General features: G+C 40.6%; 1 protein-coding gene across 2 annotated transcripts in view; it reads right to left on the reverse strand.

Moving 5' to 3' along the window:
- Positions 1-23401, reverse strand: part of FBN2 (fibrillin 2) — a 184239-nt gene that overhangs the window by 92927 nt on the left and 67911 nt on the right. For both annotated transcript variants that reach the window (XM_075136377.1, XM_075136376.1), the window contains exons 8-15: positions 22878-23003; positions 17068-17220; positions 16078-16311; positions 15092-15229; positions 6640-6759; positions 5950-6075; positions 5168-5290; positions 3977-4099 (exon numbers count right to left, since the gene is read on the reverse strand). In XM_075136377.1, the coding sequence (XP_074992478.1) occupies positions 3977-4099; positions 5168-5290; positions 5950-6075; positions 6640-6759; positions 15092-15229; positions 16078-16311; positions 17068-17220; positions 22878-23003 (1143 nt within the window). The remainder of the gene's footprint in view (positions 1-3976; positions 4100-5167; positions 5291-5949; positions 6076-6639; positions 6760-15091; positions 15230-16077; positions 16312-17067; positions 17221-22877; positions 23004-23401) is intronic.

Raw genomic sequence — 23401 nt, forward strand, 5'->3', positions numbered from 1 at the left:
CATAGCCCTGTCACAGAAGGGAAGGCTTCCCCCTAGTTATGTGTTTTGGAAAGAATGGAGAAGCAATTCAAGGGAAGGAAATGGCACTGAGGGAAACTGCAGTGGCAGAAAAGTTTGGAAAGTGTGAAAGAAACACGTTGCAGGAAGGTCTTCAAAGATGTGAAGTGTGGGAAGCAGCTGGAGAAAGCTAAAGATGTACTGAGCAACTGCTCCGCATAAGAAGAGAGCAAGTGCTTTTCCACATAAACCAATGTTTTATAGAAGCAGCACAGGGAATTTGGGGAGGATGTCTAACTAGTTATAGGAAAACAGTCTTATTCACACAGTCAGTGATTCACAAAGCGTGTGCAGGATAAAGAACCAAGCTGGCTCCCCCAGAACCAAAACAGCAATCATACGTCAAGGAGAATGTCCTCTCTGGGCTGTGCTTCCCATGCTGATAGCAAGGATGAGAAAGAGAGTCACTGCTTTGTCCATGGCTTAGTTACTGTAGGCACCTCACCAAGCTCAGGTTTCCCACGTCACGACAGTTCTGAGTGTGCACCTTACTGATGAACCTGTGCTGCTCCCCATGTATAGTTTGATCAGCCTTTGGCTACTTAATTTCAGAACACTGGAAAGCTTATTTTATGCCCTGGATCAGAGTTTAGCATTGGTGCTGCTGTAGCCATGTACATGTTTATGGGAAACTCCACTGTTTCCCAGACAATAACATTTCTAGACTCTTAAATTTTGTGGTGTAGCACTTCAACATCTGTAAATGTTATCACTACCATACTTGTGGTCAAGGTTGGGTGGATCAGCGGTTGACCTATTCTCAGTGAAAGTCACTGCATTCATCTAGGTGCCTTGGAAGGTCAAATCATGCAATGCTCATGACAGGCACTTTGAGGTACAGTTCTGCAAAATAATCAGAGTAAAATAAAACTTGGCTACTTTGTCCTGGACGGCTATAGCTTTGGGCAGAGATGTGAACTGCAGACTGAATTATAGTTAAAAGTGTCTCAACAGAGAACAAACAACATTGCGCAAAGCTATAGCCATAGCTCAGTACAAGTTCTGAGGTGATACACAAACACACACACAGAGCCAGCTGAGGTATCTGAGCATAAAGCTGCACTTAGAAGTACAGCCAAACCTGAAATGCCTGCAAATACTAGTTTGGCTCTGAGAATTTATCTAACTGTTCCTTTTCCAGGCATTTGTTCCCCCTTGCTGTATTTTTTTTTTCCAAACTTGTATAACATTTTGTGATTGAGTCTGCCGTACTTATTAATACTAAATAAAAAAGCAATTTACTCTATGAATAGTCCCACCAGAATCAATGGCACTATTCAGAAGTAGAATACAGCTCAAAGTAACAGTGAGAGAATTGGACTGTAGGCTCTTTGATTTTATATTTTTGCTAATTGCCTGGTACATTTGTGGGAATACTGTTAAAAGGAAGCCCCATGTAACTTATTAACTTTCAGACTACAAATACTCTTCTAGCAGCCAGAATGTCTGAAAAGTATTATTTAGCTCATGTAATACATGGGACAGAATAGCCAGACAGAGAATTCCTGTAGTTAACACAGCATGTGTATTTATATATAAACACAAACACACACACATACACCACACACAAAATTCTGAACAGCAGATTGGCTCAGGAATTCTATTCTAAAGGTCATGTATGGAGATATCTTTGTAACACAATATTTGAATTTCCCATGTTACTTTATGCCTGGAATAATTACATCATCTTTTAACAACGAATTTTCCAAATAAATCATGATTCTGCCGTATGATTTTTGTCATATTAAGGACAAATTTCCTGTTGAAAATTTAAGCATTTATGGTAAACCTTAAGGCTATGTGACATGTGGAGCTGAACACATTCAAATAAAAAATAGTGTTCACAGCTGATGGCCAACTTGTGAAGCCTTCAGCTGCTAGAACTGTGATAGCATTAGGTAAATGAAAGCACAGAAAATTGAGCACTGCATTGATTCTTTGCAGCTGTATCACTGACAGGGGTAAAGATGAGGCCAACTTGGACCACAAAAAAGGTACTGAACAGCTTGTACTCAAATCTAGTATTGCTGCTGTGCCACTAAGCAGTGAAATTCCTGTATTAAAAACAGTATACCAAGCCTTTTCTCATTGTTTTATCTTTTTACTGCTTTTCTCCAAACGTTTGATAATTCAGAAGAAAACAACTTGGCTACTACATAGGAGAGAACAAACCTTGCTTTTGTTGGTTCAATCTTTAGTACAGTTTTGCCTACTAAAAAAGCTCGTTTATTTAAAACAACAAATATTTGGGTTCTAACTGAGAGACTGAGAAAGTGTTCTGGCTTTTTATTAGCCTATTTTTTAAGCCATTCTGAGTTTTTATCGTGCATTTTTTAAACTGAAGTGGTAACAGAAAGCGCCAGCTTGCACAGGCATTTGATAGGAATGCTTGCACTAGATTTTATTTTAAAGAATGATAAACTTCAGCACAATTTCGAATTTTGTTTTAAATGAATTGCTAATAGTAACACAAGGATGTAGTATCTCACATCCCTTTGGTGCAAGACAGCCTCCAAACATTGTGAAGAAGTCTGTCTTTCCTTTATGTGGACACATGCAGATAAGACATAGGCAGATAAGACATATACGCATCCATCAGCAAGAACAGTCATAGCACTGATTAATATATACAACTATTGCAGAGCTAAGCCAATGGTTTCCTCTCTGCCTTTACTGCTTCATGAACCTGTCAAACATCATGACATAACCAGCTGGCATCTAATACCTGCTCCAATGGCAGTCCAGTAACCAGCAGCATCTAGTACAGAAGGCCACATACCAAAAGTCAAGCTAATGTGTTGTGATGCTGCCAGAGGTGCACTTTTCACTCAAGAAGGCCCGATTCCAGGCACATTTGTCTGCTGAAGCTTAATGACATGCCTATCCACTAACTGAGCCTCGAGTCACCAATACGCCTCATGATAGATACATTCATGAGCTAGGAGAGAAGAAACTTACAGGATACAGAACTGATGTTCTGATATACAGGAGAAGGGAAAGATGGTATCTCCTGTGGATTACTGGTTTAAAGAACTTTGCAGTATCGCAGACCCTAGTGCATGTAGAACCATCACTCTCAGAAATTCTTATAAAACGTATATTCCTCTCCACCCTCTTCATCAGCAATCAGTAGAAAACAAAGGACTGAATACCTCTTGCCCTCTACCCTTTTTTATTCTTCATCAGGTTGAAAAGGCTCCATTTTTCTCCGGTAAGCTCCCTGAAGCTTTGCTAGAGATCTTGGTGGAGTTGGGTAAAGAAGCTCTTAACTGTCAACTAGTAACATTTGAGGGGGTAAGAGGCTGCAGTTCAGATTATATGACAAAAGATTACTCATTAGCAGACTAGAAAAGGTATGGCTCAAAAACAAAGAGATGCCAGGAAGAATAAACACTGTAACTTTATAGGAATAACAGATAAACAAGAGATGGTGCCACTCTGATTCCACAGAGGAATTTAAGCTTCTTGTCTTTTAACGCTAGGTTTATGGGATAGCATAATGCAAGATTTCTTAATAATTCTTAATAATGATATTTGAGTTCACAGAAACAAGCCTATCTAGTTTTCACTATTTCTTCTGCTAGTAACACTACGGAACAGGGAGAATAAAATATTATCAGATTAGAGGAAGAAATGAAAAGGGGAGTGCAAAAATATCAGTGTCACAACCAAGATATGTACCTGTTTTAGTGATTTGAAGTGGATGATACACAACTGAATATAAATATGAATATACATATGTGTATACATGCACATACATATAGCAGAACAAAAGACAAATACTCCAGATTTATCCTAGAAGAGATCCTCTGTGGTTTGATGTCAACATTATCTAGAAGGATGTCATTTGACACGTTTCTTTAATTTGACAACCTGATAATTCCACTTGATTTTAAATGAAAAAAAAAATCTCACTTACCTACACACACACGACCATCAACTCCAACAGCCAAGCCAGATGGACACTCACACCGAAAGGATCCTTCAGTATTTATGCAATGACCATTCATACAAATTCCTGATGTCTGACATTCATCAATATCTGTCAGGAGGCAATACAGTTCAACCATGTATTCACTGGTTTTAAGCAAGATTACAATTAATATTACATTGCCAAATGACTTTATGATAGCAGATGACATCAACATATCCTTGTTTTGTTTCTAATAAAAATCTCATCTTGGAATTACACTAAATAATTAAAATTCCAGGTGTGCATTAAAAAAAAAAAAAACAAAACCAGCAAAACTGTAGGATTAGAAGTACTTCAGATTCTACATTAAGCAAAATTAATGATACATTTTCCCCTTTGTCCATCCCACGATACTATAACTTTGCTTTAAAGTGTGGTTAAGGAAGCACTAATCACAGAATATCCATATGATGGTGAATTTTAATTTCAAAGAACTTTTCAGTGGTCATCAATTTCTATCTAAGTCAACAGCCCAGCTGCAATGTACATTAAGAAAACCACAATTAATAGAAATGGTTCAACTTCAAATCAGAAAACTAACAATTTAGATGATTTTGCACTTACTAGAAATGACTCAAGCCCAAACCTACTTCTACTGGCAGCAACAGGTATCTTCCATTAATTTGCTTAAACTGAAGCTAAATCAGACTCTATTCTTAAAATGTTTAATATAAGTTTTCGATGACCTCACTTTAAAAACTTTGTAATGCTATGTAGCAAATACGATGTCTTAAGTGTTATGCACTGTGAATTGTCAGAATAATGATGGGGAAAACATACTTGTGTTGTTTATCAATGTAAAAACTTTTAAACTTCCCATATTGCTGCTTACTTTACGCTTCATGAAGGGCCTGCATATTTGGCTGCATTTACAATGCTCCAAGACTTTTCAAAAGCTAATTTATCATCTGTTGTAGCTTTCACAATACTATTAAATAATTCAGTTATTTCCTTCTGTAAGTTAAAGACCTATTTCTATTCTAGGCAGCTTAAAAAATCTGCGGTAATGAGTTAGTAAGGTATTAGTATGATATTAAATCCATGTGACAAGATTGCCATTCTTGCATGAATGAATGGACCGGAAAAGCTGTTTTCAATCAAGATTGTCTTAATGCGTTACCCCTCAGTTCTACATACCAGTACAGTAACGCCCATTTGGAGCCAGAACAAATCCTGGTTTGCAGATGCATTTAAAACTCCCATCCTCATTTATGCACATCCCATTTAAACACATGTTTGTAGTGGTACACTCATCGTGGTCTGCAAAATATTGCAAAGAAAACTACTTATACTTCCTCACCTTCCAGAAGATGACACAGTAAACATAAATGATCAGAACTGCTGTGACATATTCCTTCACTTGAAGATTAAATTCTACTCATAACTCTGATGAAGTATCTGAAGAGTTTTCACTCTATAGACAAAGCAGCAATTTTTTTTCCTGTTGTGATCAGTTACTTTGCGTGTTTTAGCAGACTGCATATGGAAGAACAGGGTGCATCTTTCCTTCTTACATGAAAGGATAAAAAGCTTCAATCGCCTGACAGAATTAAGAGCTTGTTGTTTATCTAGGAATTTTTTTTTGACACAGTATAGTCAAGATTAAAAACAGTTATTTCTTCAGCAGTGCTGATATATGGAGCACTTGCTATGAAGCTTCAGGGAAAAATGTCATTCCTGGCACTGAGTTAGCTGGGACTCTGGAGGAGAGATGTAGCTTCAAAAACAAAAATTACCTCAAGTTTTCTTCGAAATCATGCAGTTCCATACAGTAACTATTTGAATGCAGGGGCTATAATTCACCTCAGGTCGTACCTTATTTCAAAAAGGTAAACCTTAATGATCCTTAATTGTAGTATGAAGTACAATTTCTAGAATCACCACGGAATGCCTCCCCCATTATTTAGAAGAGTTCTTACCCACACAATTTTTTCCATCTGTAGTCAGTTCAAACCCAGCATTGCAAATACACTGGAAACTTCCATCGGTGTTTACACACCGGCCATTTTTACAGAGAACACCATTCTGGATACACTCATCTATATCTAAGGCAAAAAAAAAAAAAAATCTCACAATCAGAGAATTACTGTAAGATAAAAACACATATAGTGACAATTATTGCTTTGAAAAATACTGGCATGTTATTTAAATACTACTTAGAAAAAAATTTCCAAAGATGGTTAAGAATTTATTCTCATTGCATCAGAGATAAGAAAAATATTATTTTACAGATTTGTACAATAAATGCTACAATGCTACATTTTGTGATGCTCAGCAATTACTTTATGAATACTTTTAAAAACCTACTTACACATACATACATAAATATAAACCTGCCGTACTAATAGTCTATTTCCCGATTTTTTTGTCGAACTCCCGGCTGGGGAATTCCCTGGCCAAGTGATAGATATTCTAGAATTATGGATAAACGTTAAAAGACAACAACAGAACAAATGGAATGGTAGCTCAGAACTAGAGCTCCAATTAATATAACAACTGTTGGGATTTACTGAAATTGCATTGCTAACTATTTTTTGAACTCCAGTGGGACCTGACAAAAGGGGTCAGAACATCTGCAATGTGAGTGGACATGAAGCAAGTTTTCTTACCGATGCAAGCTTGCTTGGTAGGAGTTCTCTGGAAACCTGTGTGGCACTTGCAGTAATAGGAACCAGGTGTGTTGACACAGTCTCCATTAGAGCACGGGTTTGATGTGCATTCATCAACATCTGTTGGTAGCACAGAGGAGCATTAGTGACTTCACAAAATATAGAACATTTTTTTCAAGTCTAGAAGTTTCTAAGTGAAAAAGACGGTAACTAACAGTCAAATGCTAAATACTAAAACTTGTTCTTGGTGCAAAATCATTACTTTCCTAAGCACAAAAAGCTGTTCTTAGTCCAACTAGGCAGACATTTTTAAGAAAGGAAATGCTACTAAATAATTTATACGCATCTTGAAAGACAAAAGAAAAATACGTGTGAGGATTTTGAGACATGGCATCTGACAGTTGCCTAGTGAAAGTGAACAACACTTTATTCAACATAGTTTGATTTAACTGAATGACCATTCATTCTTCGGAATAAAACCAATACAAATCAGAATTGGCATTTTAAATGCAAATCATGGCAGCCAAACCCCCCCTATTATATTACAGGTTTATTGTAGAAATATGAGGAGGGGCCACACACCAGCAGGGAGGATTCTTAATGAGACCACAATCTGTGCACCACATCTCAATTATTTATGCCCCATTGCATCCTCAATCCCAGTCTTTGCATTTGAGCAATGCCAGACTTAATCTATCCCTTCTCTGTCATGTACATTACTCTCCTTTCCAAAGGTTTTTGGTATTTGGGTGCAACCAAACACACTTTAACGACCTTAAATCTTACGTAACCGCTCAGAAATAATTCCCATTTGACACAGGGCTCTGAAAACTTCAACTCGTTTCAAGAACCCTTCCCAGATTTGATCCCCAGTGGTTACCAATGAGTGAGCTGTGTTTTTGGCCCAAGACAGCTATTCCCAGCTCTAAATAACACTGATTGTTCCTCCCCATTACACTCCTCTAAACCCTCCCAGGATCCTTGCCCTCTGTGATCCCAGGAGGGAAGCAAGTGCATCCCTTTGGTCTGGCAGGCAGGACTGCTGGCTGAGTCTCTGCTGCAGCTAAATTCACAGGTTACAAACCAACTGGATTCCTTGGTGAAATCTCCCTTTCTTCATCAATCACCTTTGCTAATTTGACTTTTTTCCCTCCAGCTATGCCCTCCATTTCACTTACAGGTCTGCAATTACTCATGTCTTCATTTAGGTAGGCTTTAGCACCACAAAGGCAATGCTGATTTGTGGGGGTTTTTGGTATCTGGCTGTAAGCTGCCATAGGAAGCTGGGGCTAAGTAAAGCCACTGCTGATCAGTTCTTAGTAATGATGATCTTCCCATGCATTTTGCAGTGTACGCTACCAGAAATATTAGGAAAAACCCAGGGTAATTTTGTTGATCATTTGTACTCACCTTTTATCAGGTCTAGTTCTAAAATTTAGTTCATTACATCTTGGAAATAATGGGATGGAATGAGAAATTAAACTTATAAGAACATTTATATGTTAAATAAATGTGTACTTCTAGAAGGTGGTGTGCCATGAATGACTTGATTCTAAAAAAATGGCAAAAGGTTAATTTTCTTCTAATTTAACCATAAACAAGACCATGCATTCCACAGGATTTACTGCGTTAATGCCACAGTTAAAACCAACAGCATCAATATCCATATCAAAGAGATCTGGGTTTACCCAAATCACTGATTTAATGAGCTGGTTTACAGCACTTTTGGTGCCTAGATACAATCAGACTGTTTTGGGTAAACAGTTAAATGAATAAAGGCAAAGCAAATGGAAGAATCAAATACCTCCTCTCACGTGTATTTAGCTCATAGCAGCTAATAGCACCACTCCAGTAAAACCACAAGAATGAAGCAAGATAAAGGAAAGAGAAAGTCAGAGTGTTAAATACAATGAAGATAACAGTAACTATATCTTTATACTGCAGTAGACTTCTACGTAATTTTAGTATTTTCCTGCTCTCATTCTTCTCTATGGTGCCTGGCTGTTGGGACGCTCTTTCTCATGAGTGCTAGGTTGGTTATTTTTTCCTCAGTGCTCAGCTGATATGGGGGGTCAAGGAGGATCATACATAATTCCTTCAGAACAAAGTCCTCAACTACCAATAAAATGTCAAACTCTAAATGTCATTTCCATGTCATGAATATTTTGTCAAATGTCTTAATTCAAATGACTTTACTGTATATTTATCTTGCTTTAGTATAGGGGAGGACAGGGGAAACTCATAAAAGCTATTTTATTTAGTTTTCTATTTTATTTATTTATCTATTTTATTTAGTTTTCCTACAGAGAATGACATTTATGACTTACTTTATTATAGACTTCAACTTGCTTCATCTGTTAAAGAAAACATATTCATGCTAGAAATGGATCTCACTGTAAATTAACTTATAAATTGTACAGCAGGAATGCAGTGTTCCTCTATGAAATAGTTGACTTAAGGTTAGAAAATCCTTCCAAAATCATGTGTATCAAATGATTTCCATATAAAATATGCATCTTAAGATGCTCTTATTTTTATAAGCTCTTGATAAAAGAGGGAAATGGCAAATATATATTAATATATAGGAGTTGGCTTTGAGTTTGCATTGCAAGCATGCATATTCCAGCAGTATAAACAGGAAACATCTGAGACAGAGATATTTAACCCATTTATTCTATCTCCCAGCACACCCCTCTTCAGTGTCAAATATTTCTCTTTCACCACTTGCATCACACTTATCTCCACTTTTCAGCGTTTCATCTGTAACACTTGTCAGAATTTCACTAGACACAGTATGGAACTTCCAAAACCCCCTTAAGACTCACTGCGATGAGTCTGAAGATGTATTATAAAATTTAAAATATGGAGATTTGTATTTGCAAAACAACTAAAATTGAATACAGATACAGGCTTGCTGTCACTTTCAAAGCCTCTACTGTTTTATCCAGAGTTTTTATAAACAGAATGAAATAAGAAAAGGTAATAATATTACAGCTATCAGTTTGGGGAAAGGGACTGACCATTCAGTGTCAGATCACTCAGGACACTTATGGTCCTTGATGCATCAGGCATGTCCCATCATGAGAGCAGCATAATACAAGTTTAAGTCAGAGAGCAGTATGTAACACCATTATTTTTTGATTTGGCAGGATAATTTTGAAATAAGACTTTTCTTTAACTCTATACAAAAATACCTAACGATTCTGGCTTCTTAATTTATTGCCTGGGGAGTAGGCAGCCAGAGAGATAGAGCAGTGTGGAAGCAGTGTTCATTTATATTCCATTAATCTCACCCCAGTCAGTGAAATCTAACTGTTCCCAATGCCCCAAGACTGTTCTTTCAGTAATGAGAAGAGTATCCAAGCAAGCCTTTAATTTCATTTAATAGTATCAGAAATTCCATGCAGTTAAGTTCCTGCCTACATTTCCAAGACAACTTTCTGTGTGATTTATAGCAACTACCATTCACAAATCCATGATTTAGCGTGGCACTTAAGAAACTCTGGCTACTTCTTTATAATACAATTAGAAAGCAACAGTGAAAGAAAGCTGTGTTATCTAAGATAAATATTCACAAAGTATACTCTCTTATAAAAAGTGTTCTGAATATAAGCAGCTACTTGAAAGGCAAACCACTGAAGAGGCAAAATAATTAGTAATGACTGATTTGTTTCACACAGAAAAAAATAGGCAAAATGACTTAAATGTGCTGGAAGCATTATTAGAGTTTTTCCCCCACTTTCAACCTAGGACATTACTGTAGCTGGCACAGCATCTTCTGCTTTTGTTAAACCAGCTGAAACTTTTGTTTTGATCCCAGCACATACAAAATTGCCTCAGTTTTCAGACTACTGTTTCATGCTGAGGTGTGCATTACAAAGTCGAGACTAAGTTCCCTAAGTAATACACCTTCTTCCTGGGCACATACTGTGTGTTAGAGAATTAAGCAGGTCGACAATTTTTTTTTTCCATCCACCTATCAATCTAGTCTCACAGTTTTCAGGCACTTTAACCTCAAACTGAAAATCAGATACAATTTCACTGTTATCACAAGCCTGGAGTGGAAGGTGAACGACAAGGCTGGTGGCCTACAAGGTGACCCCACAAAAGACAAAGGGACAGAATGCCACCCAGCTGTTAAGAACACATTATATCTTTCTGTCAATCAATTTCAGCACCCAGACATGTAAATCTGATGGGCCTTTTAAACCATAGATGGTTGTCCTACTTCATTTTTTCATGCACGATTTCTTCAATGAGAATTGAAAAATAAAAAAGTTTACATTAAATCCATATAGCTTTACTTGCTGCAACCGAAGTATAAAGGGGCACAAAGATAGAGCAAATGAAGCATTTCACAATAGGCTCAACCACAGAGTTTAAATCCTATTCTGGACTAATCCCAAAAGCCACTCTCAGATTAAATTAGTACATTAGAATCATAGAATCATAGAATCATTAAGGTTGGAAAAGAGCTCTAAGATCATCATGTCCAACCGTCAACCCAACACACCATGTCCACTAAACCATGTACCTAAGGGCCTCATCTACACGTCTTTTAAATATTTCCAGGGATGGTGACTCCACCACTTCCCTGGGCAGCCTGTTCCAAGGCCTGACCACTCTTTCAGGAAAGAAATTTCTCCTAATGTCCAATCTAAACCTCCCTTGGCGCAACTTGAGGCCATTTCCTCTCATCCTATCGCTTGTTACTTGGGAGAAGAGACCAACACCCACCTCGCTACAACCTCCTTTCAGGTAGTTGTAGAGCACGATGAGGTCTCCCCTCAGCCTCCTCTTCTCCAGGCTAAACAACCCCAGTTCCCTCAGCCGCTCCTCATAAGACTTGTGCTCCAGGCCCTTCACCAGCTTCGTTGCCCCCCTCTGGACACGCTCCAGCACCTCCATGTCCTTCTTGTAGTGAGGGGCCCAAAACTGAACACAGTATTCGAGGTGTGGCCTCACCAGTGCCGAGTACAGGGGCACGATCACCTCCCTACTCCTGCTGGCCACACTATTCCTGATACAGGCCAGGATGCTGTTGGCCTTCTTGGCCACCTGAGCACACTGCCGGCTCATGTTCAGCCGGGTGTCAATCAGCACCCCCAGGTCCTTTTCCTCCGGGTAGCTTTCCAGCCACTCTTCCCCAAGCCTGTAGCGTTGCATGGGGTTGTTGTGGCCGAAGTGCAGGACCCGGCACTTGGCCTTGTTGAACCTCATACAGTTGGCCTCAGCCCATTACTACCTGGTCCTTTAAGTTGGGAAGCCAAAAGGGAGCCAAAGGCACCATTTCTTTTGTGCCAGTGTTACTGAAACTGGTGTTCACTAAAAGCAGAACTTTAGACCTTTAGAACTTTAGACATAAAGTCTAAAAGGTCACCCAAGCTCAGGTGAGGCCTTTGGTTTATCTACTTACCTAAAATTTCCTAACATTATTAATTCCTAGTATTTAATCTGGAGTTATCTCTTATTTAGGAGTTAACCTTTCACCTGCATCAACACTTGCTTTGGTTTGACTTTATTTTTCACAATTCATTTTTTCCTAAATTCTTAACTTATATATGCCACATTATCAATATACGCATTTGATTAATAATGCAATGCTTGTAATAGTATCAAACCATACTAATTTTTACCTCGGCGCTGCCATTTATTTTCCATGCTTTGCAAACTGAAAAAAGGGCTTTGTGAGTTTAACAGCATTCAAACCTCATATGTCACAGTGAACTGCTACTTAATCACAGGCCAGCTTTATGCTATCTGCTGGAATAAAGCACAAAGTAGCTCAGCCAAATTTGTCTTATCTTAATAGGAAATGATTTTAGGAACAGGTGACATTGTGCCTTTCCATGGTATGCAGGCTCATTTTTTAGAGCTATGTCCTCTTTCAATATATTTCTTCATGCAGAATAATTCTTCATAAGCATGAGCAAGCATTTAACATAATTATGCTCTACCATGATGTTATTTATCACTGCTTTGTAATGATTCGAACACAGGATGGTTGTCTCAAAAAGTACAGTTTAAAAAAGCCTTTCAGTTTTTTCAGTTGCTAACTTTGTAACAACCATATATTCAGATTTCTATCATTACTCATCTTTATTTCTTCATTTGAACTTAGAAAGCAAAAATAATAAAAATTTAATAAATGCATTGTGTTATCAAATAAATAACAAACATCTGTGTGCTTCACACAATAATTTGAACTTGCCCCCAAATAACAAAGAATATGAATACAAGCTGTAAACTAGATTTCATCAAGAAACATTAGTTCAACATGCCAGCTTTCAGAAGATGCTCAGCACATCTCAAGACAATTCCTCAAGAGTCAGGGTCCACCATAGTTAAAAATATTATTGATTTCAACGACGCAAAATTTAGTGCTGGGAACAAAAGTTCCAGGGCTCTCCACATACTGTTGTCGCGAATGAGTGGTTTAGAGGCCGCTTAAAGAAAGAATAGCCATGCAAGACAGATTTATAGTAAAACTCCCACTCCCCACTTACAATGCACTTATAGCTCTTGAGGCCCAAGGATGCAGCAACAGACTAAGCCTCTTGAATTTCCCAGCCAGAGATGAGAGGTACAGAAAACTCTCAGCCAAACAAAAGAAGCTGAAAAAGTTGGACTTGCTATATCATAGAGGACAACTTGGAAGAAGAATTGTAACAGTCTTCAAGTACACAAAATTGCAAAGAGAAGGGTACTGAACTGCTTTCCTTATATACTGTGGACAAGACAAGAAACAATGAACTGAAATTTTTTGCAATATAGTGTTTAAATTAGATTAGACATTCTGAAAACGTTCTGGAAGTTCAACTATTGGATCACTGCAACTGCCTGGGGAAGTGGTGGAATCTCTATCAACTGACACTTCTTAAGAAGACAGTGTACAAACAGTTGTCAGAAATGATGCAGCTATAACTGACCTCCCTGGTGCAAGCGAATGGCCTTAGCTAGGGGGCCTCGCAAACTTTCAGGTGCAGTATATCAAGTCAATTTGAGAAAGGAAAACAGAGGTTAAACATGGTAAGAAACAGGGATATCAAAGGAAAAGTACTATTCAACAGTTGTCACATTTCACTTTTCCAGAAGGCAGGGTGCCAAGCCAGGCAGGTCCTGATACTCAGTTTGCAATTCAGCTGGAGGTGGAAGAATTTGCAACTCAGAGATGCAGTATTCCCAGCTCAGCTTCTGGTTGATACCCATTCTGCTGCATGTATGTCAAAATCTGCCTGTACTATTCTCACTTGCATACCGTAAACTGCATAGTCGTGGATTAGAAGATTTTTTTAAGGATTCATGTAGCTGCAATTTTCTGCGTTCCTTTGTTTCTGTATTTTCCTCTAATCCACAGTCACTCTAGAAATTGATTCTAAAAGCACAGTTTCAGTGAGAAAAGCCTATTGTTAACAAGCTCTTGTACGATATCTTTCATTCACAGATCTCAAATCTCTTTATAACGAATCAGTAAGCAAATATTCAATCAGAAATATAACCAGACCTTTCTATTTAGGATCTTACATGTTTACTAAGTTGTATCCTGCATACAGGATTGTTCTCCACACACTTTAGATTGGACATTAGGAAAAATTTCTTTACTGAAAGAGTGGTCAGGCCTTGGAACAGGCTGCCCAGGGAAGTGGTTGAGTCACCATCCCCGGAAGTATTTAAAAGACGTGTAGATGAGGCGCTTGGGGACATGGTTTAGTGGGCATGGCGGTGTTGGGTTGGCGGTTGGACTCGAGGATCTTAGGGGTCTTTTCCAACCTTAATGTTTCTATGATTCTATGATTCTAACTACCCCACAAGAACCCCCAGATTTTGTATTTTTGCTGAAATACCTGATGAGCCTTTGAGACTGCAAGAGTGAAGTCCACAGTAACTGAATAAAAGTGCAGAATCCCAAATTCAGCTCGTTATAAAAAGTTAGCATTCAATATTTTCATATGAAATGCAAATATAACCAAAAGTTAATTAATGCATTTTTTTAATGACTTGATATCCTTCAAACTGTCTTTCATCCTTACGAGTAGGTAAAACATGAATTCTACCCTTCGTTATCTTGAACATAAGTCAACACTAACTCCTGTAGCAAAAATGGAGCTATGCAAGCATAACAAAAGAGAACGTGGAACAGACCTTACTTTACTGAATGTGAAGACAAAAATGTACAATACCCATCAAGAACAGGAATACTCAATACCAGTATTTGCGATTAAAGAATTCCTTTTTTTTTAAGGACACAGATAACTCTCATGAAGATTTTAAATTATTCTATTGTAAGTAATACCATGGTCTTTGCACGCACTCTCACAAAAGCAATATCATTAAAATTAGTATGTATGCGAGGGAAAAAGAATATGCGTTTTTTTTTTTAAAAAACAGATTTAAAGCAGAAAAATGTTAGCATTTTAAAAGTGAATAATGGATTTTAGAAATGTGCACTTACCAATACAATCCCCATTTGCATCCTGCTTATATCCCATGTTGCACTCACATCGATAGCTAGAAAGGGTTGGTATACAACGTCCATTTAAACAAAGGTTGGGATGGTGCTTACAGATGTCTATTGTCTGATTGAGTATTGCTAATAAAAAAAACAGAACATGAGACAAATATTCATATTTTCAAATAGAAGTAAATATGAAGATTACACTCGGCTTCGTAAAGTATGTTATCAGGTGCATAAATACATGCATCAAATCAAGTATTTTTTCCAAGCACTATGTGTTGACACGACAGTAAACTAACAAAAACAAGTAGCTCTCAGAAACAAAAAACACAGTCTTAATTATGATTTACCATTTATGTGAATAGCCTGATGAGATTGTCAGTGGCCTCATGAATAAACTACAATCTGGGTGAAAGTTGAAGCAGTCTGTTCCTCTGTGTTTACTATTTTTGGTGTACCTGTCTTAGTAATGCTCCTTGCATTTTATTAACTTTACGGTTCTGATCCTAGAGACGTGCTTACACTTTATAAACAACTTTACATATATGAGACTTCCCTCTGAATAATATTCATCTTGGGCTTTCAGTCAAGGCAGTCATCCTGCAGAATAGGTAAGTTTTACATTTGGAAGAACAAGGAAAAAGAACAGTTTATTTTAAACCCCAGTGGTTTTTGGAAAACAGTTAGAAATTTGGAGTTTTATGAGTGCTGACCAAGACAGATCAGCAGGGACAGCACAGGCTCAAGGACTCTATAACTGAAGTGAAGGAAAAAATCTCTACATCTAAACTCTTGTTAAAAAAAGGGCTCCTGAACCTCCTAATGTATCAACTGAGGTCTCTTAAATGTGCTTGAACAGAAAGGCATTTTTATGTGTTAAGAACACCATGTTATTTCCAGACTTAAAACTAAGCAGAAGAAAAGGAAAAAATAGAAGGCATAAAAAAAAGAGAGAAACAAGTCAGAACAATGCAAGTACTTACTTAGTCCTGTAATTATTGGACCATTTCCAGTGGGACTTTGACCACCTGTGCCTACCCCTGCTCCACCTACACCTGGGGAGAAACCATTGCTTCCAGGGATGGGAATGAATCCTGCTCCTCCTGGGCCGTAGCCATTGCCATTGCCACCGGGAAGGAACCCGTTTCCTCCTGCCGCACCACCTCTGGAACCACCTCCAGCAGGAGTGCCATCCACGCAAAGTCTGCGGTGTTCATCTATTAATCAGGAACGCACAGAGAAGGATAAAGTAAATCAACCCTTCAGAGTCAGCTTATAACGAAGATACAGATCTTTTATGCTACAAAAACCAGAACATCAACTCCTCGTTTCTTTGATGTTTTTTGTTCCCTCTCCCAATCCTAATCTCAGGCAGATCCCATGATTGTACAGGTGTTATTTAAGGAAGGACAGTAAAAATAAAAAAAAAAGAAATACTGTAATTTACAACTATTTGTTGAAACCTTTTTGTTGATATGTTGCCAGCAGCGCTGTAACTCCCTGGTCACTCAGAGATCTTGATATAGATAAACTGAAAATACATTCATTAGGGATGTGGACTATTGTTCTGTGAGTAGAGTTGAAAGAATAAATTCTAGTTCAAAGTAACCAAAAATTTAATGGAACAAGAGAGCAGCTGTTTCTTTAAATCAAAAAGAACTATGGACCCTCAGAGTCATCTCCTCTTCGAGCTTGACCACAAAATCTTTCCCATTTCCCAAGAACTATTTCCAAAGTCAACAAAAGGACGTTAAAGAAACTAGTCCCAAACAATCATGGACCAGAAAAAAATGGTTCACAGATGGTAACATCAGTATTAAAAACACAAGAATGAATAATAATGTAATTCCTGACTTTCTTTTTCCATTCAGCCTACATTTTAAAGCAGCTTAAAGTATTCCAGTGACCTCCATCCCAACTAGAATGGACAGCAAGAAGGAGAAAACAAACCAAGCAACCAACAAGCCGCTCACCAGATCCTCTGACAGGACACATTTCTGGAACAGATCCGATGGCCCAGCACCGGCCAGACTCACAGCAGCACTGCCTTTTGGTGAACCTACCGGGAAGCTCCTGTGCACAGCGGCCACTCACTATGTTGGAGAAACACGTCCTTGCCCTCTGATCTGGAAGTTAATTTAAAAAGAAAACCAAATATAGTAACATGAACTCTCAAAATTACTTTCCCTTATTCAATTCATGTAAGGACTAAAATGTTTAAAAAGTTGTATTAAAAACAACCCAAAACCAAACCCCAAAATACCCCAAAACACACCCAATAATTATCTGAGGTGATCAGCATCAACACTTTCCACATTTGGTTTACTGCAGGATCACATATTTGCAGTGACACTAGTCTTGCATTAATCCAATATGCAATCTTAAAGTCTGCTCAAGCTAACAGGAAATATGGATGATAGAAAAGATACAAAGCAATACAAATAGAAACTAGATACAAATATATAATATAAAAATCCTACTATGGCAAAAATCGAAACACTTCATGTAACAACTGCAACATCAGTTGCAGTGGAGTTGCGATGGAGGGGAATGGACACAGGTCCCTGCTCGGGGCACCAGGTGAAGCCCCGCCCGGCCTCCCTCACCTCAAAATTCCCAGCTGCCCCTACACAATAGATACGGGGCTCTGGAACTTGAGGGCCAGACGAACGAGGATGCAGATGAAGGCCCATCCAGGGGGCTGCCCGAGGCGAGGCAGCCAGCCCCACAAATTACGACTGCCTCCGCTAAGAAAAAAAGGAGGGTAATTGTCATTGGTGACGCCCTTCTGAGGGAGACGGAGGGCCCAATTTGCCGGCCAGACCCATCCCACAGGGAAGTCTGCTGCCTCCCTGGGGCCCGGGTGAAGGACATCACTGGGAAACTCCCTGGTCTGGTACAGCCCTCCGATCACTGCCCGCTACTGGTTATACAGGCTGGCAGTGAGGAGGTTGCAGAGAGAAGTCCCGAAGGGATCAAAAGGGACTTCAGGGCACTGGGGCGACTGGTGGAAGGATCGGGAGCACAGGTAGTGTTTTCCTCGATCCCTTTAGTGGCAGGGCGGAATACTGAAAGGAACAGGGAAACTCATCGGATCAACATGTGGCTCAGGGGCTGGTGCCATCGGCAGAATTTTGGCTTCTTTGACCACGGGGAGGTTTACACGGCACCAGGCCTGCTGGCGACAGATGGAGTTCAGCTGTCTCACAGGGGGAAAAGGATTCTCGTGTATGAGTCGGTGGGGTCATCGAGAGGGCTTTAAACTGGTTTCGAAGGGGGAAGGGGATAAAACCAGGCTCACCAGAGAAGAGCCTAGGGGCGGCACGCCAATGTCGGGGGAGAAATCGGCAGCCCAGCTCAAGTGCATCTATACCAATGCACGCAGCATGGGCGGCAAACAGGAGCAGCTGGAAGCCATTGTGCAGCGGGGTAGCTATGACTTAGTTGCCATCACAGAAACGTGGTGGGATGAGTCTCACGATTGGAGTGCTGCAATGGATGGCTATAAGCTCTTCAGAAGGGACAGGCGAGGAAGGAGAGGCGGTGGGGTAGCCCTGTATGTTAGGGAATGCTTCGACTGTCTAGAGCTCAATGGTAGTGATGATGTGGTTGAGTGCTTGTGGGTAAGGATGAGGGGGAAGGCCAACAAGGCAGATATCCTGCTGGGAGTCTGTTATAGACCACCTAGCCAGGATGAGGAGGCAGACGAAATATTCTACCAGAGGCTGGCAGAAGTCTCACAGTCGCTAGCCCTTGTTCTCGTGGGGGACTTCAACTTTCCGGACGTCTGCTGGAAATACCACACGGCAGAGAGGAAAGAGTCGAGGAGGTTTCTGGAGTGTGTGGAGGATAACTTCCTGACGCAGCTGGTAAGCAAGCCCACTAGGGGAGGTGCCTCGCTTGACCTGCTGTTCACAAACAGAGAAGGACTGGTGGGAGATGTGGTGGTCGGAGGCCGGCTTGGGCTTAGCAACCATGAAATGGTAGAATTCTCGATACTTGGTGAAGTAAGGAGGGGGGCCAGCAAAACCGCTACCATGGACTTCCGGAGGGCGGACTTTGGCCTGCTCAGGTCACTGGTCGAGAGGGTCCCTTGGGAGACAGTCCTGAAGGGCAAAGGGGTCCAGGAAGGCTGGACGTTCTTCAAGAAGGAAGTCTTAAAGGCGCAGGAGCGGGCTGTCCCCATGTGCTGTAAGAAGAACGCGCAGGGAAGGCAACCGGCCTGGCTGAACGGGGAGCTCTGGCTGGGACTCAGGAAGAGTACAGGGATCTCGTTAGGTTGTGCAGAGAGGAAATTAGAAAGGCAAAAGCCCAGCTAGAACTCGACCTGGCTACTGTCGTGAGAGACAACAAAAAATGCTTTTATAAGTATGTTAATGACAAAAGGAGAGCCAAGGAGAATCTACATCCTTTATTGGATGCGGGGGGGAACATTGCCACCGAGGACAAGGATAAGGCTGAGGTACTTAACGTCTTCTTTGCCTCAGTCTTTAGTAGTCAGAGTGGTTATCCTCAGGGTACTCAGCCCCCTGAGCTGGAAGACAGGGACAGCGAGCAGGACAAACCCCCCATAATTCATGAGGAAGAAGTTAATGACCTGCTACGCCACCTGGACGCTCACAAGTCTATGGGGCCGGATGGGATCCACCCGAGGGTACTGAGGGAGCTGGCGGAGGAGCTTGCCGAGCCGCTCTCCATCATTTACCAGCAGTCCTGGTTAACTGGGGAAGTCCCAGACAACTGGAGGCTTGCCAATGTGACGCCCATCTATACGAAGGGCCGGAAGGAGGATCCGGGGAACTACAGGCCGGTCAGCCTGACCTCGGTGCCGGGGAAGATCATGGAGCGGTTGGTTTGGAGGGCGCTCACGAGCCATGTCCGGGACAACCAGGGGATCAGGCCCAGCCAGCACGGGTTCATGGAAGGCAGGTCCTGCCTGACCAACGTGATCTCCTTCTATGACCAGGTGACCCGCCTAGTGGATGAGGGAAAGGCAGTGGATGTGGTCTACCTGGACTTCAGTAAAGCCTTTGACACTGTCTCCCACAGCATTCTCCTAGAGAAGCTGGCAGCTCACGGCCTAGACAGGTGCACTCTTCGCTGGGTAAAAAACTGGCTGGACGGCTGAGCCCAGAGAGTTGTGGTCAACGGAGTTAAATCCAGTTGGTGGCTGGTCACGAGCGGTGTTCCCCAGGGCTCAGTGCTGGGGCCGGTCTTGTTCAATATCTTTATCAATGATCTGGACGAGGGGATCGAGTGCTCCCTCAGTAAGTTTGCAGGCGACACCAAGCTGGGCGGGAGTGTTGATCTGCTCGAGGGTAGGAAGGCTCTGCAGAGTGACCTGGACAGGCTGGATCGATGGGCCGAGGCCAACTGTATGAGGTTCAACAAGGCCAAGTGCCGGGTCCTGCACTTCGGCCACAACAACCCCAGGCAACGCTACAGGCTTGGGGAAGAGTGGCTGGAAAGCTGCCCAGAGGAAAAGGACCTGGGGGTGCTGATTGACAGCGGGCTGAACATGAGCCGGCAGTGTGCCCAGGTGGCCAAGAAGGCCAACAGCATCCTGGCCTGTATCAGAACTAGTGTGGCCAGCAGGAGTAGGGAGGTGATCGTGCCCCTGTACTCGGCACTGGTGAGGCCGCACCTCGAATACTGTGTTCAGTTTTGGGTCCCTCACTACAAGAAGGACATGGAGGTGCTGGAGCATGTCCAGAGGGGGGCAACGAAGCTGGTGAAGGGCCTGGAGCACAAGTCTTATGAGGAGCGGCTGAGGGAACTGGGGTTGTTTAGCCTGGAGAAGAGGAGGCTGAGGGGAGACCTCATCGCGCTCTACAACTACCTGAAAGGAGGTTGTAGTGAGGTGGGTGTTGGTCTCTTCTCCCAAGTAACTAGCGATAAGACAAGAGGAAATGGCCTCAAGTTGCGCCAAGGGAGGTTTAGATTGGACATGAGGAGAAATTTCTTTACTGAAAGAGTGATCAGGCCTTGGAACAGGCTGCCCAGGGAAGTGGTGGAGTCACCATCCCTGGAAATATTTAAAAGACGTGTAGATGAGGCGCTTAGGGACATGGTTTAGTGGACATGGTGTGTTGGGTTGACGGTTGGACACGATGATCTTAGAGGTCTTTTCCAACCTGTATGATTATATGATTAGTAAATTTATTTAATGGATTTTTCCTTGGTGTAAGAATGTTTCCTTGGACTGAAGAAATGCTATCCAGTCTGCTCTACTCAGTAGACTGGGTATTTTCAGTAGTGCCATGTGAAAACTACTCTATATAAATATGTCAGTGTTTATTATACTCTAGTTCCTTCAAGGACACATCCTAGATCTTTTGTCACACTCCTGATTGCTGACTAGGAGAAAAGCTCAATTCATTTGGAAGGACATGGTACTAATTACAACAGTCGGCCACATCCCAGTATTTTGGTTAAAAGCAAATATTTATCTCAAACTGGGAAGAATAAAAAATTCGTATTAATAAGGATTACATTCTTCACTTTTCTCCTAAATAAAGGAGAAATTATACTTCTAGAGTATACAAATTATACTCCAATACTATAAACATTTGGTAGCACAAGAACTTTCAGACACATGTACATTTAAGGGAAGGAGACTCTGTGACATAAGGGCCTGCCTTAGAAGACTAGGGCATGTGATTTGTATGCAATTGGTTTCGGGAGCTGACTTTAGAAACCAGATCAAAAAACATGCCAAAATGCATAGAAATTTTCATTGTATTGGAGATCATAGATTCTCAGTATTCCTGAGGCTAGCCACAATATATTTGAAGTTTGGCACTCCTCAGATGGACCTGGATAACAAAAGCTGGCTACATTGTGCAAAAAATTATCCCTGTGAAATCACTTGTAGGTCTGGTGTTGCTACTGGCTTACATAATTTATCTGTAATTCAGAAATCCCTTCAGAATTCCCATCCCTTTCCCAACATGAGAACAAAGTGCTTTGAGATGTCTGAAATAAGAAGAACCACATGAGATATAGAAAAGACACTATTATTGGCAATTGTTAATGTTTTTTATACATGGTATGCAGTATTTTTAGTTAATTCATCAGAATGGTTTATACCATATATTTAACACGTGCAGCTGTATAAAAAAAAAATCACATGAAAATAAGCATACATCTTTTTTATAATATAGAAACAGGTTTTAAATAAATTATCCTGGAAAAGCTACAATCTAGTGAAATCTAGTATTTAGTTTGTTTTATTATCTGTTCCAGCCAAATTAGTGGCACCTCAGCATACACTACTTATGTCTTCTGAGTTTATGTATGATGTGCCTTACATTGGTCTCTAAAGGTTAAATTAATCTATGTGAGATGGAACTTGAAGTACCAAGTAAGGATAAATGTTTGCTCCTTTAGAACCAAAGCGAGCTTAGCTTTTGGCTTCATCAGATGCAGGTTAGAGAAGCAAATATAATTAACATTTCCTATGTTTGCCTAGACAACAGAGAGATATTAATTGCTGTTTTCCTAAGAAGATCCAGATCTCAGGCAGGAGTTCTCAGGCTACAATACAGTCAGCACAGAGGGATCTACTATCTACATAGAGACGGTTGCAGTGGCAATCATCATCAGAGGAGGGTGTTACAAATTTTAAGTAGCTGGATCAGAGATAACAGTGAATTAGCATATAGTGAGGTCCTGGGGCGGGAGGGGAGTGCTAGATGGTTGGGGCAGAAGTTCTTTTGTTGCTGTGTGTAAATTGCCTTAAGAACCTTGAGAGCTCTAAAAGCCGAAAGGGTGGAATACCCACCAATACAGCGGGAGCCATCCACGGATGTGACATAACCCCGTGGGCAGATGCAGAAATAACTTCCCACAGTGTTAGAGCATTCACCACCTTCACAGATTCCTGGGATGATGCTGCATTCATCAATATCTATCCAAAAAGAAAAGGACATAGGATAATTAGCAGAGCATTTGAACATACTGTATTAAAAAGAGGGAAAGAGAGCTTTTCTGAAATGAAGTTGTTATTCAACTCAGATTGAATAACATATTGCTGGTGTTTGCATACTGCAAATAATTTTGTTTGCCATCTAATGGAGGCTTTCCTTATACGTTCAAGGGGTGCACCACTTCAAGTCACAGAGTATGTGAGAGCAGTCTGGGACACATACTGAGTACCATCTTTAGGAAGCACACAACAGCTACAATGCAATACCAAAATACACATCCTGCTTTTGAGCTGAAGGAAGAGGATGGTACAGTAGCCAAGCATGACAGCTCTGGGCTTCTGCGACCACAGAAATATTGCTCATCAGATCTGACTGCTTT

Source organism: Calonectris borealis, chromosome Z (genome assembly GCF_964195595.1).
Source record: "Calonectris borealis chromosome Z, bCalBor7.hap1.2, whole genome shotgun sequence".
Lineage (NCBI taxonomy): Eukaryota > Metazoa > Chordata > Aves > Procellariiformes > Procellariidae > Calonectris > Calonectris borealis.